Source organism: Vanellus vanellus (assembly GCF_965231255.1).
Source record: "Vanellus vanellus genome assembly, chromosome: 11".
In the NCBI taxonomy this organism is placed as follows: Eukaryota; Metazoa; Chordata; class Aves; order Charadriiformes; family Charadriidae; genus Vanellus; species Vanellus vanellus.
In genome coordinates, this window is record NC_138916.1 from 24,505,789 (window position 1) to 24,519,738 (window position 13,950).

General features: G+C 57.6%; 1 protein-coding gene across 1 annotated transcript in view; it reads left to right on the top strand.

Annotated features, from left to right (window-relative positions):
- Positions 1 to 689: 689 nt before the first annotated feature.
- Positions 690 to 13,950, top strand: part of ADAMTS7 (ADAM metallopeptidase with thrombospondin type 1 motif 7) — a gene marked incomplete at its 5' end in the record, with an annotated part of 53,127 nt that continues 39,866 nt past the window's right edge. Inside the window, 8 exons of the mRNA XM_082488970.1 lie at positions 690 to 720; positions 1,464 to 1,679; positions 2,354 to 2,706; positions 7,398 to 7,569; positions 9,917 to 10,113; positions 11,352 to 11,435; positions 12,083 to 12,207; positions 13,238 to 13,387. Of these exons, the coding sequence (XP_082345096.1) occupies positions 690 to 720; positions 1,464 to 1,679; positions 2,354 to 2,706; positions 7,398 to 7,569; positions 9,917 to 10,113; positions 11,352 to 11,435; positions 12,083 to 12,207; positions 13,238 to 13,387 (1,328 nt within the window). The remainder of the gene's footprint in view (positions 721 to 1,463; positions 1,680 to 2,353; positions 2,707 to 7,397; positions 7,570 to 9,916; positions 10,114 to 11,351; positions 11,436 to 12,082; positions 12,208 to 13,237; positions 13,388 to 13,950) is intronic.

Below are 13,950 nucleotides of genomic sequence, written 5' to 3' on the forward strand. Positions count from 1 at the left end.
ATAAAAAGAGAAGGGGGAAAAAAGCGATGCGCCCAACGTGGGGCTCGAACCCACGACCCTGGGATTAAGAGTCCCATGCTCTACCGACTGAGCTAGCCGGGCGCCACGCGCAATATCTTGCGTCTATCGTACTCGCAAGCGCCCCCCCGCTCGCGCCCCGCCCGGCCCCCGCTGCGGCCGCTGGGGGTCGCGCTGCCGCAGCTCATTTGCATATTTAACATTATCATTTAATTAAAAAAACCCACATACACCTGCCCCCACCCCTCTCCCCGGGCCGGCAGAAGCGGAGCCGCAGCAGGCGCGACCGCCGCGGGAACGCGGGGCATTGGCAGCGCACCCGGGGCAGGGCCGCCCGCAGCCGTGCCGAGAAAATGCGTTTATTGTCCTTTTCTCCGCGAATTCCGCCCCCTCTGCCCGGGGGGGGGGGGGGGGGGGGGCGGGGGCGCGGAGACGCCGGAGGGGGTCACCCCGTCCCCCTCACCCCGGTTCCCTCGGCCCTCGCTCGCCAGTCCCCTTTCAGCGCTGGCGTAGCGGATGCTCCACACTCGGTTTGCCATTCTTTCACCATTTTTAACCATTTTTCCCTTCTGGCGTTTGCAGAGAGCACGGGGTGGTGTGATGCTGACAAGCAGAGGAGGGGAAGCGGTGTGGAGGCCATACTCCCACAGTAAAACCCCAATGTTATCGAAATGGCATCAAACAATCCAAGCACAAATCCAGGTTGGGCAGAGGAGGCCCCGGAGCTGCTGGGAGGGCTGGAGCCCCTCTGCTGGGAGGACAGGCTGGGAGAGGTGGGGGGGTCAGCCTGGAGAAGAGAAGGCTCCGCGGAGACCTCAGAGCCCCTTCCAGTGCCTAAAGGGGCTCCAGCAGAGCCGGGGAGGGACTTTTTCCAAGGGCACGGAGTGATGGGACGAGGGAGAACGGCTTCAGACTGGAAGAGGGCAGATTGAGATGAGATGTGAGGGAGAAATGTGTCCCCGTGCGGGCGGTGAGCCCCTGGCGCAGGGTGCCCCGAGGAGCTGTGGCTGCCCCATCCCTGGAGGGGTTCAAGGCCGGGTTGGACGGGGCTGGGAGCAGCCTGGGCTGGGGGGAGGGGGCCCTGCCCGGGGCAGGGGTGGCACTGGGTGGTCTTCAAGGTCCCTTTCAACCCAAACCATGCTGTGATTCCACGATCCAAGTTTTGTATTTCCCACCCATTTCACCCTGACGAGAACATTTCAAACAGATGCCCCGAGGGCCGCCCCAGCCGGGACGGCAGCCTCCCCAAAGCGCCGCTTTTCCATTTTCCGCTGGAAATTCGCGCAGCCCCGCGGCGCGGCGGGCGGGGGCGGCGCCGGAGGAAGGGCACAAACGCGGCCGCGGGGGGGCGCCCTCGTCCCGCACCGGCACCGGCACCGGCAGCGGCGGGCGGGCGGGCGCGCGCGCTGCCCGCCCCGGCCCGGCCCTGCCCGCGCCCTCCGCAGGCGCGGAGCTCCGCCCGCTGCGGCCGCCCCGACGGCATGGCCCGCCGCCGCCGCCGCCGCCGCCCGCGCTGAGCCGCGCGCTGCCCGCACCCATGCCGGCCCCGGCCCCGGCCCCGGCCCCGGCCCCGGCCCCGGCCCCGGCCCCGGCCGGCCTCCTGCTCCTCGCCGCCGCGCTGGCCGCGGGCGCGCAGGCGGGCGGAGGGACGGCGGGGACAGGTCCGCGGAGGGGTGGGCGGCGGGTGCGGGGGATGTGCGCGGGGGTGCCGGCGCGGCGCAGCGCAGATGCGCGGGGGGAGCGCGGCGGCCGCCGGAGCCGCCGCCGGGCAGCCCGGTGTCCCCCCGCCGCTGCGGGGCTCGCCCCGCCGCTCCGGCGGGCTGGGAAGGGCCGGGCCCCCGGCTCCCCCTGGGCTCCCCCCCGGGCTCCCCCCGGCCCCTCCGGGCGCTGCGGTGTGCACCCAGCCCGGGGAAGCTCCGGGGCGCTCCGTGCCCGGGGGGTGCTTTGCCCCCAGAGGCGGCTTTCAAACACCGCTTCGAAACTGGGATTGAGGATTTTGCGGGTTGTTTTGGTTTTTGGGCTGGGTTGGATTGGGTGGGTTGGGTGGTGTTTATTCCCTTCCCCCCGCAGCCCCCTCCTCGCCCACCTCATCCCTCCCCACCCTACCCCTGACCCGAACCCTCTCCCAGGGAAAACCCCATCCCTGCCACCTCCTGCCCTTCCCTGCTCCCTGCCGTCCCTCTGGCAGCAGCAGTGGACACCAGTTGCCCGATCCAACTGGTGTTTGGGTACCTGACCCCACTGGGCTGCCCTGGGCGTTCAGCATCCGGCTGAAGGGGTGGGGGAGGAAAGGTGAGGAACGCTGAAGCTAACCACTGAACTCCTTTCTTGCCAGAGCCTGCCCTGCCGTACTCCAGCAGCGACATCGTTCATCCCGTCAAGGTTGACGAGAGCGGCTCATTCCTGTCCTATGATTTGTCCCACCGAGCCCTTCACCGAAGGTCTCCTTCCTCCAGGAGCAAGTTTCTCGCCTTCTATGAACTGCATTACAAAGGACAACCGCTGAAATTCAACCTGAGCCTCAACCACAACCTCCTGGCGCCTGGGTTCGTCAGCGAGAGGCGATACGGGGGGATCGCTAACGCCAAGATCCAGTCTCACGCGTACAACTCCTGCCATATGATCGGGGAGGTGCAGAGCCGGGCGCTGGCGGGAGGGCTGGCCGTGCTCAGCACGTGTGATGGTCTGGTAAGTACGGAGATTTTTAGTCAATAAGGAAATAGCAGAAGCTGTGTGAAATCCTTTTTTTCTGCTGAAAGCAGTAGCAAAACTCCCCCTGCCAGCGGCAGAGTCAGGGTCTCTTCACGTAGGTTTGATGCATCCGTGGATGAGCTGACTGTAAATTTCCCACGGATTCCAGTGGCTTGGGAACTCTCTGGGACTGTGTTTACTTGTTTGTGTCCAAATTCCCAAAGAGAGCAATTCTCATATCGCCTCTGCCTTCTGGTACGTGAACGTGGGATTATGAGAAACACATCTGAAAACGAGGTGTTCGAAGCCGGGGGGGGTTATGGTAACGCAGCTCATGTGCAGTGAAACTTCTTTATGTTTTGTGAACACCTCCCCGGCCTTATTGTGCTGCAAATATTTTCGAAGGCGACGGTGACCTGTAAGAGTGTAAGCTTTGCTGAAAGGCGAAGCGGCTTTCAACCAATAAGACCCTTGTGTCGGTGCTCAGCAAGGCAAACTCAGGACTTCAGCATAAACGTGTGTGTGTGCGTGAGCCGGCATCCAGCTAGCGCGGGTACCACCTCCCCGCAGGGTTTAAAACCTCTTGGGGGTTTGCAGAAGTGGTACCATATGACTTGGAAGCCCCCGTGATGCGCACCCCCCCGTTGCCGAGCAGGGGCGGTGGGATGACAGAGGTGCTGGGGTTCCCCGGAGGCGGTGGGTGTATGGGGGAGGGTTCTCCTTCCCAGGGGCTGACCCCAGGAAAAACCCTCCGCATCCCCAGCATGGGCACGGGGCGGAGGGGGGGACCACCGGCCGTGCTCACCCCTGGGTTTGGAGGGACGATAACTCCATCGGATCATGGCTCTGCTGGCTGCTGCGGGTGGCTTCGCTCGGCCGGGGGCTGCGTTGGCATTTTAATCTTCCCGCGTTTAACTAAAGGCATGTGTGTGTCTGTGCGCCGAGGTAGCCTGGTCGAGCGGGGCGGCTTTTAAATGGAAGGTCTGCAGAGGCCACCCCAGTCACTGCGCTTTGTCTGGAGGCGCAGGGCTGTGCTGCCGGATTTCGGGGAGAGCAGAGGGAGCGCAGCCCACAGGCGTGCGGCGGGGAGCATCGCTGCTGCCTCTCCGACACCTGAACCTGCAAGAAGAGAGCTCAGACCTTCCCTGCCGTGGCTCAGGGCAGGGCAGGAGCTCGGCGCGTCCTGGAAGGTGGTGTTTGCTCGTTTCCTACTAAATTTAACAGCGTGTGAGGGTGTTGGACACCCTGCACTTCACGCGGCAGCCCTGGCTCCGGGGGGATGAAGGCTGCAGAAAATAGCCAGGGCCATCATTCCGGTGAAAAAATAGATAGATGTGCCTGGGAGGAACCCACAAGTTTTTGATTTGTTTTTCTTTGCATGTTTGTGTGAGAGAAACACTGATGGCTGCAGCGTACACAGAAGCAGAAAGTGTCCTGAGTACTCCCGTAAATGTCTGTTTACACATGGAGACACACACACACACACACACCCCCGGTTATATATGATGGTTCTGGGAAGGTTTGCGTGGCCTCGTCCTGCCAGCGAGCTGCAGTCTGCCGTCAGACTGAGAAATCCAGTCCTGCGGTGCGAGTCAGGCAAAAGCGGGCTGCTAATAGCGAATGGGCTGCAGGGTGCTCACCCGGGTCATTTGAAGTACATTCTGGTTAAGAGAATTAAACTTCTCTCTGTGAATTAACCACAGATGGGAGAGCAAAAAAAGAAGTTACTCGTTAAGTAATTTGTCCACATAATGTGTCACCTGAAAACATCCATTTCATAGTGGTGTTCGGTGAACACTAATTAAGGTCTGTAAAGTGTGTTGAAAACGAACAGTATTGTGCAAATGCTATGGATTAGTATTTTTTTTTAAGAAGCAGAAAATATTGTTAGCTCTCAAGAGGCATTAGCACAACGTTGCGAGAGGGTCTGCAGCCCATAAACTGCGAGTGGTGAGCAAAACTCAACTTGAAGTTACTTTAAACCTTCTCTACTCAGTCTTAAAACAGCCACAGCTTTTTGTCAGACCGATACTAAACCACAGAAAACGGCCCTCAGCAGTGTGCTGTGTGGCTCGTAATTATCGTGGAAAGTAAAGTATATTCTGAGCTACTGCTTCATAGAATCACAGAATGGTTTGGGTGGGAAGGGACCTTGAAGACCACCCAGTGCCACCCCTGCCCCGGGCAGGGCCCCCTCCCCCCAGCCCAGGCTGCTCCCGGCCCCGTCCAACCCGGCCTTGAACCCCTCCAGGGATGGGGCAGCCACAGCTCCTCGGGGCACCCTGCGCCAGGGGCTCACCGCCCTCAGAGTAAAGAATTTATTCATAATATCTCATCCAAATCTGCCCTCTTCCAGTGTGAAGCCATTCCCCCTCCTCCTATCCCTCCGTGCCCTTGGAAAAAGTCCCTCCCCGGCTCTCCTGGAGCCCCTTTAGGCACTGGAAGGGGCTCTGAGGTCTCCCCGGAGCCTTCTCTTCCCCGGGCTGAACACCCCCGACTCTCCCAGCCTGTCCTCATACGTGGCATTACTCAAACACCCCTTGTAAGCACAGTCGGTATTACAGGGTGTACGAGGAGCGTACTGCAGGTGTGGGAGAGCACAGAGCTGTAGGCAGGCAGCGCATTACATATCGACTCGTGACGTGGTGGTGCTACCACCTCCTGTGTCAAGCCCAGCCTCGCTGCAGGGAAAGCGCTCTGCCGTCCCCAGTCGTGACGCACGTGCCGCTTGCGGCAGCCTCGCGGGATGAACCGAATCACGTCAGCACCTCAAAGGGCCGAGTTCCCCATTACCATCGTTGGCGCCGCCCCCACTCCAGTATCCATTACTGGTGTAGCACACCACGACTGTACCTCGTTTGACACCCTTGGCCGCCTCCGACATCCCTGTTCCCGTGACCAGCCTCCACCTTTCTTACAGCACTACCGTGAGACGACTCCTGTCAGTGATTTTAACATAAAATAGTGGCGAGAGTTGGGTTCTGCTCTCTCTTGCGTAGTTTTGCCAGTGCAATTTCATCGTCTCTGAGGTTATTTCTTACTCTTGTTGCAGACCGTGGCGAGGGAGCAGGAGACAGGGCGTAGGGGTTCTGGCGCTGCTTACCGGGCTGGACTGGGACCTGCAAGGTGCAGAAAGGTTAACGGGGTGTGTTTTATACAGAGAAAAGCGGACCTTCCCCCGGGGGCTTCTGCAGAACCAGCCGGTGGCAGAGCCTGGCCCCCGCGCAGGGCACCCCGGGCAGAGCTCAGCCGCGGCAGCGGTCTCTGCTCCCTTCCTGGCTCGGAATAACCTGCATCGGGAAACGGAGAAGGAATCCTATCGGTGGCCTCCTTCCCTTCCTCCCCCATCCCCATCCCCATGGTGTTTTCTTCTTGTTATTTCGCATTTGCAAGGAGTTAATTAGGGAGGCAGCCGTTTTCTCCTCCCCGGCAAGAAGCGAGAAAGCAGCAGCTCCGTCCTGTTGTGTCTTGGAAGCGTGGCAACAGCTGGAGAGGCGTGCTTTGTCCCTCTCTCTGTCCCGGCCCTGTCCTGAGGTGTGAAAGTAATAAACGCGTGCGAGCAAAAGCGTGGTAAGCAGAGCTGCGCACGGGCGGGCCCCCAGGGCAGCGTAGGACACCTCAGCCCGCTCCGGGCGCCCTACGGCTGCTCTGCAGCGGCCGAGAGCAGGTGGAGTTGTCTTCGGGCACAAAGGACATTTACAAAACACTCCTCCCGGCAGCACCCTGAGTGGCCGATCGACGCTGCGGACTCCCGCGGGAGCTCCCGTTCCTTGGGGTGAAGCCGCCCACCCAAGGAGCCTCCCACGCGGCTGCGTGGTGGTGCGATGCGGCGTGGAGGCCGGGGAGTCCTGTGCGAGTCCGCACCGAGGTGCCGCAGCTGGGCCAGGTCAGGGGCGTCGTGATTAACCAAAGAAAGTTTCAGGGTGTCATTTCCTGCTAAAGGAGTGATGCCGATAACACATCCTCCCCGTCGCTGCGTGGAGGGGCCGTGCTCCTTGTCCTGGGACTGACTTCCCTGGATTGGAGCTCCTGCCACGATCAAGTGCTGCTGCAGGTTCCTCTTCCCTGGAGGTTTTCTGGTCTGTGACCACGGGAAGCCTGCGGCCCCGCGACTCACGATGGTGGTGCCTGGGCGGTGCAAAAGGCCAGAGGCGACTGGCTGCGTCTGATGAGGAAATCCTTCAGAAAACACCTCCGTTTGCGCAGCACTTGCTCAGAACACCGGTGCTGCGCTATGGTCAAAGCCGCCCTTTGGGCTGTCTCGCTGGAGCATCTCCCGGCAGGTCAGAGAGAGGTGGCACGAGCACAGAGGAGGGAGCGCAGTCTGAGACCGTATGCACGCTTATTCCTGGCGTGCTCCGGTTCTCCGGAGAAGGCGTTCCTCTGCCTCAGCATCGCTGCGGTCCCTGAGCTCCTCACTGCCAGACGCCCCTCGGGTTCACCACCCGTCTCACTTTGTGAGGGGATCTCTTTGGCTTTTTACCTTCTTAATGGTCGGTCCATGCTGGCTTGTGCACTTTTGTCTGGGAGTTCAGAGCTCTAAAATACCCATAAAAACAGTTTCTTTAGAGAACACCTGTTTCTTCCTGGAAGATTTTGCAAACCCTCTCCCATTCCCATGTTCTTCAGTGTGGGTCTGTGCTAGATGCAGATGGCTTCACGGTGACAACTTTGTCTCTCCCTGCCAGAAAGGTGTGTTTCGGCTCATGAACGAGGACTATTTCATCGAACCAGTGTCCGCCAGCTTTCAGGAGGATGGAGCGGCGCAGCCCCACAGGATATACAAGCGCCAGGCGCCCGAGCATGGGGCAGAGCAAGGCAGGAGGCCACCAGCTCCACGGGAACCCTGTGGCGTCCAAGGTATGGTCCCCTTTCTCTCACGCTTTTGCGATGAGCCGGTAGCAGCTGGGTCCTGGGATTCGTATGAAGCACGTGGTGGAAAGATAAAGGGAGCAGGTCCAAGCCTTAGCCCCCGGCGGTGCTGCCGGTGGGTGGGTATCCGATGGCCGGGAGCCGCTCGCTGAGAGACAGCCCGGTGGCCCCAGCGGTGCCCCCATAACCGTCCCCACGGGCGTCTTCATTACAGGAAAGCTCATTCAAATGGCTCGTCGGGAGAGCTGGCTCGCCGAGCGCCGGGCGGTGGGTTTGTGGCATTAATGACCGGAGCCCACAAGTCACAGGAATCACTGCAGAGCACAGGGTTGGGTTGGTTTTTTTCTCCTGCCGATTTTTCTGTGTTTGCTTATGTTTCTCACATGCATGACTCAATGCGTGCCGAACCTCAGGCCTCTCGCTCTCATCTTTTCCTCCTGGCCCCACTGCGAGCGCCCCGGGATGTGGAGACTGAGTCTTTGTTTTGATTTCCTTGCAAACACCGGTTTCTCACCTGCCGGGGCATTGGGCTTTTGGAGTGAAACCCAGTCGCTGCCCCAGGGGTCTCTGCGCTGCGGGACAGAGGGCGCACACCAGCGCCTTCTCCTCTGTCCGGAGCAGATGGGTCAGATATACTTCCAAGCCCAACATTGCCAGTAATGAGGAATTCGGTGCATCCCCGGCAGCTCACGGGTGCTTTATTCCTCATCTGCATCGGTGAAGCTGCATCTTCCAGGCACTGCGCCCTGTTTTGCTATTTCCTAGAGCTCTCTGCTTTTGGAAAATTTGGGGTTTTGTTTGTTTGTTTGTTTTTTTATAATCAGGTTATCTTCAGGCATTTTTCACCTTAATCTAAATTAATTATTTAACCTATGGTAGTAATCATAAGGGCTCCTTCCAGACTTTGATGTCTATTCATTGTAAATGAATTTCACTGGGTGCAATACGGCCCGTGTGTAACGCACGTGAATCTCCGCTGCAGTCTGGGCTCGCGACGTGCACGGGATGTGTATACCCTGGAAAGGAAACCAAAAGTCTGTAGGATTTTAACGACTGCAAGCCTTTCATTTTGTACTGACGTATTGCGGGTTTGCTTTGCAAACCACCACAGGAGCGGCTGGCGTTAGGCTGTTAGGTGTTATTTGGCTGCTGTCAATACCCGGTGCAGCCTGTGTGTACAGCTGGACACGTGTTTAAGAGGGGTCTCAAGGGGAAAATGCCGTGCGAACCTTCCCTGGGATCCCGGGAGCCCTCTGCACCCGTCTTCTCTGCAGTACCTTCACGTCCCGGCTGGAAGCTTAGCAGCGAAGGACACAATGGGAACAAGCTCCAAGGAAGCCGTTGCGATTAAACTGTCAGAGTGGTATTAGCAATTCATCAAATTATCCAGATACTTGGGATTTTTCAGGCTGGGGGATAAAACACTCTTTCACAGCTAAAGTACAGTGTAGTCCACAAAATGTAAAAGTCCATTGTTAACAAAGTAAGGCTGAGCCCTTAGAAACTGGTCATAAAAGCGATTCCCACTGTGTGGGATGTGGTTCGTAAAGCCTTTACCCAGCCTGGGGCTGACCCTGACCTTGATCTTGGAGCAGCGTCACAGGAAGAGTCTCCACATGAGAATTCCCAGTTGCTGGTGTGCGTGAGGAGCATCCGAGCTCTCCTCCGCCTCCTGTCTCTGTGCAGCCCAGTGAATGTTCCCGTTGTTTCTCCTTGGGAAGGAGCAGAGTTCAGTCTCCCTGTGGCCGAGGAAATCTCTGTGTCGTTCTGCAACATCTCGGGCTTGCCCAGGACGCTCATGATCTTCAGGATTTGGCTCGAGACATCAGCCCAGCTTCGGGAGGTTGTCCTGTTGGGGAGCCATCTCCCTCTGCAAAATACAAATTTGTGATGATAATCAGAAATGCTGAGCCGCCGGTATTTCTCGGTGGTACGTGCTCAAGCATCTCTGCAGGGTTGCCTGTAAATTCATAGGTCGATACAAACCCTAATAGCTCTGCTCTTGGATGGTCCGTGTTCCTCGTGGAATATTGCAAACCCTGCTCTAGTCAAAGAAATTACTTCAAATGCTTTATTTTGTATTTTTTTTTTCTATCACGCTAATGTTGCTGTGCAACAGACTGAGGTCACAGTCTTCACCCCCCTGGTAATTTTTTGGAACATAGAGCACAGCAAAATACACGTAGGTCATGGGTCTATGTGTGGGCCTCCTTCTCAACACCAAAAGGTTATTTATTTGAATTAAAAAAAAAAAAAGGACCTTGAAGATATTTTACCAATATTGCAGATGTTTTACAAAAAAAAAAAAGAGTCTTTTCCCACTTTGTTCCCTCAGAATCTCAGGAAAGCCTGGAGAGGTCTGAGAAGCGGAGGGAAAGATGGGAACAGAAGCAGCACAGGAAGAGAAGGATAAAGCAGCGCTCCGTCAGCAAGGAGAAGTGGGTGGAAACGCTGGTGGTGGCAGACACCAAGATGATAGAATACCATGGGAGCGAGAACATAGAGAAGTACGTGCTGACCGTGATGAACATGGTGAGTCCTGGTCCTCTCAATGGCAAAGCCACCGGGTCCCCGGGGACGCGGCTATGAGACATAAAGACCGCTGGGCTTGCCAAGGACTCATCCCTGGTGGGACCTCAGCAAACCTCTCGCCAGACGGGCTGTTCCCGCCCACGCGGTGGCTCTTCTGCATTGCTCAGTGCTCCATCCGCTGCAGGAGGACAGGTCGGTGTCGGCGAGCCCCAGGCCAAAACCTCCCTGCAGCCGGGAGCAGCTCAGTGTGCCGCGGTTTCACCTTCCCCATGGGCTCAAGGGCTGCTCCCTTCTTCCCGCTGTGGGGACGGATAGCGTGGCCTCCTGGGGAGACACCCCGAGGGCAGGGATGCTCCAGGGAAGGGAGGTGGTGGGTGCTGCCCGTGGCTCTCCCCGGGCAGGTCTGCAGGCAGCGTGGGCATGGGGACGCAGCTGAAGCTGAAACCACCCCGAAGCCCGCGCGAGGGCCACCCACGGCCTTCTGCGCGGTAAGGAAACCTCCTTGTAGGAGGAGAGACCTGCGGGGACCTACCTGGGAGCTTTGGCTCAGACTCCCTCCACTCGAGGCTGGGAGTGCGCCGGGGCAGCTGCCGTCGGAGCCAATGTCGGCACTGGCCTGGTTAGCAGGAGAGACGTGAACGGCTTTCCTGGGAAGGTGCCACTGAGGACAGTGAAGGGAAGGAGCACCAGCTTGTGGTGGTCTTCACTAGCAATCTGGGGGGACGTTGCTGGTGGCATAAAACAAGCAGATAAGTCAGTGTGAGTTGGTTTAGTCTGTTCACTCTTCTGCTGCCGCCGGTGGCACCTATGTGCGTTTCAGAAGAGGGCGTTGGTTGATGGCCAGAGAGGGTGGGATTGGGCAGAGGACCTCATGGTAACACCCCTGGGTCCCTGGGGGCTGGCGAAGGCACCCGGAGAGCACAGCCTTCCTTTGAGATGTTAAAGGCAGCTGCAGGGAGTGAAAGCAGAGGTGCTGCCCCGGGCATTTCTGGTTGAGTTTCAGTGTGCTACGCAGATGGTATCAATTTTGAATAGATATCCTCACGCTCCCGAGGCTTTAGTCCAGGTCTGCATCTGCTCTTGTCTTTCATTTTGGGGAATTCCCCGAGATGCTGTCAACAACCTCCAGTAGCTTCCCCTGGAGCTCGTGTTCCCCTGCAGACGTACTTACCGGCAGCGGTGTCGCAGGGCAAAGTCTTTCTTTTGGGCTTTATTTCTTTGCCGTTTGCATGTTGCAGGTGGCGGGTCTGTTCCACCACGCCAGCATCGGGAACCCCATCAACATCGCCATAGTGCGACTCATCCTGCTGGAGGACGAAGAGGTATAGAAAAGAAAGCGCGGTGACTCACCCTGCCCTCCCGGCAGCCAGGCTGGGCCGGGCCGGCAGGCGGCCCCGGGAGCCCGGCAGCTCTCTCTGGGGCTGTTTTCGTGGCTTGGGTGAATTTGCGTGAGATAAAGGCAGATGCCTGTGCCTTGCTTCCTTGTCTTCTACGTGGGCTGCAGCCCTGGTGGAGTCAAGGGAACGGCGTGGTCAGAGGAGCTGCGGGGTCTGATCCTTACAATAATTTAGGATAAGTCAGCATCGCCGCCGGTAGCGGCGGGAGCGAGTCGCTGGCTGTTTGTGGTCCCAGCTGCAGCGGTGGCTCTCAGGGAGCCTGACGCCGCTCCGACGGGCTCCCCATCTGCGGCCTTCTCCGTCAGCCGGGACGGGATATTTTCCCGCAGTGTTTCTTAACCCCCAGTGTCAGATGATCTAATGTTTCGGTTGAATCGCAGATGAAAAGAAGGCAGAAAAGGGCTGTATTCCCGCCCAGCCTACAGCCTATAAACATGGAGCGATTCCATCTGGATGGCAGTTACTCCCAATCTCACTCTGATCTGTCTGAGATCAGACCCCTCCCCACTGCGTCCTAAAACCCAAGCGGATCTGGCAGCAATATGACAGCAGGCTTTTAATTATGTTGGCAGGAGGATCTGAAGATCTCCCACCACGCAGACAACACCTTGAGAAGCTTTTGCAAGTGGCAGAAGAGCATCAACGTTAAAGGAGATTCCCATCCCCTGCATCACGATGTCGCGGTCCTGCTCACAAGGTATTGTGCCCACGTGCAAATTTTATGCTGTAGGTGCTACGGTGGCAGCTAGAAACACGGCTGTGGACGGGGGGCAGCCGGGCAGCCAGAGGAGCGTCTCGGTGGGAGCTGTTGAAATCTCCCTCTCCGCGCCTGAGCCCTCACTGGGCACCTGCGCATAAGATCCGTAACATGAAATCTGAAGATAACCTGGTGCTAACGGCTGGAACTGGTCTCAGATCTCAGGTTTAAGACTGGAGACAGCTCCCAGTTAACTAGCAGTTGTGGTTTCCAAACCAGGTTTTCACCGTGGCCCGATTGCCAAGCCCCAGGACGGCTGGATCCTCCCAGGAGACGTACACGGGGATTAACTCTCCTTTTCCCTTGGAGGCTAATGCTGGGGTTGGCAGAGGAGCCTCTGAGAAGGCCCGTGACCTCCCATGAAGCTCGCAGGAATTCATGCTTCTGGCCAAGTTTATATACCTTGCAGTCAGAACGGGGTTTGATGGTTTCAGGCTGTGCAGCGGCTTGGCTCTTGGCCGTAGCGTGGTGGCTTGTGTGATGATTCACAACCCGCAACAGTTTTATCTTCTGTAGGAAGTTTGCTTTGTAGCAGAAATAAGGCACTTAAGGCCGCGTACTTCAATGGAGTTGTTCTTCCTGGGTGGCTGGAGCCCCTTTGCCCTGGACCGCAGCACCCCTGGGATGCGCTTCCCCAAGCAATGCAGTAATTGCCTGATTATCCCCAGCATCAGCTTTATTTATACAAAGGAGTAAATGTAGCCAGGCTGGCTAGCAGTTCCCATTAATCAGGCTTAATAAGAAGCCGGGGATACCGGGGGAGTAAAGGGGAAAGGAAAGGTCGTAAATCTTTCCGTTGCAGAAAGACGTTGGATGTCTCCATTCTCGCTTCTGTTTGGCCAGTGTCCGTGTCTTCCTCCGTGGGCTGGGACGCGTCCCATGCTCCTTCCCGCGCCTCGCGTTGGGTCCTGCCACTTTCAAACCCCCTCTTTGCTCTGTGTCTGTGTGTTTGTTGTCTCCGTCGCCCAAGGAAGGACATCTGCGCAGCCATGAACAGACCCTGCGAGACCCTGGGTCTGTCCCACGTGGCGGGGATGTGCCAGCCCCACAGGAGCTGCAACATCAACGAGGACACGGGGCTGCCCCTGGCCTTCACCGTGGCCCACGAGCTCGGACACAGGTACCACCGGCTTCCTCCTCCTCTCCTCTGACCTCTGTCCTCTGCGCTGCTCCCTCGGGGCTTGCGAAGGCACGGGTGGAACCTGGGAGAAGATTGCTGAGCGGTTCCTCACTGCTGTGAACCTTCCTCTGCTCCCGGGGAATTCACCCTGCTTTTTGGTTGCCCCAGGTTCAATGAAAATCACGTAATCTAGAGCAACCTGGACAACGTCCTGCGTTTGGACGTTGTCCTGTGTTGCTGATGCTGAAGAGAAGAGGGTTGCCCATCGAGACGTTTTAGAATAGGGTCTGTGACCCTTATAGGGTCAGTGACAGAATTTTACCTGCCCTAATTTCAAGTAAATTTTGACAAGATCACTTCAACCTCACAGTTCGTAATAGATATCTTTGTATGGTAAACCCACACACCTGGTGTGTTTAGTTAACTTGATCTTGTTCAGTAGTCTCATTACTTTTTTCCTGGCTGAGTTTTCAGTAGAAAATCTGAAACAGAAGCATGGGACAGAGTTCGGGGCAGTGTCCCTGGTGTCACTAAAATGTCCCGCATGGCCAGATCCCCCGGTC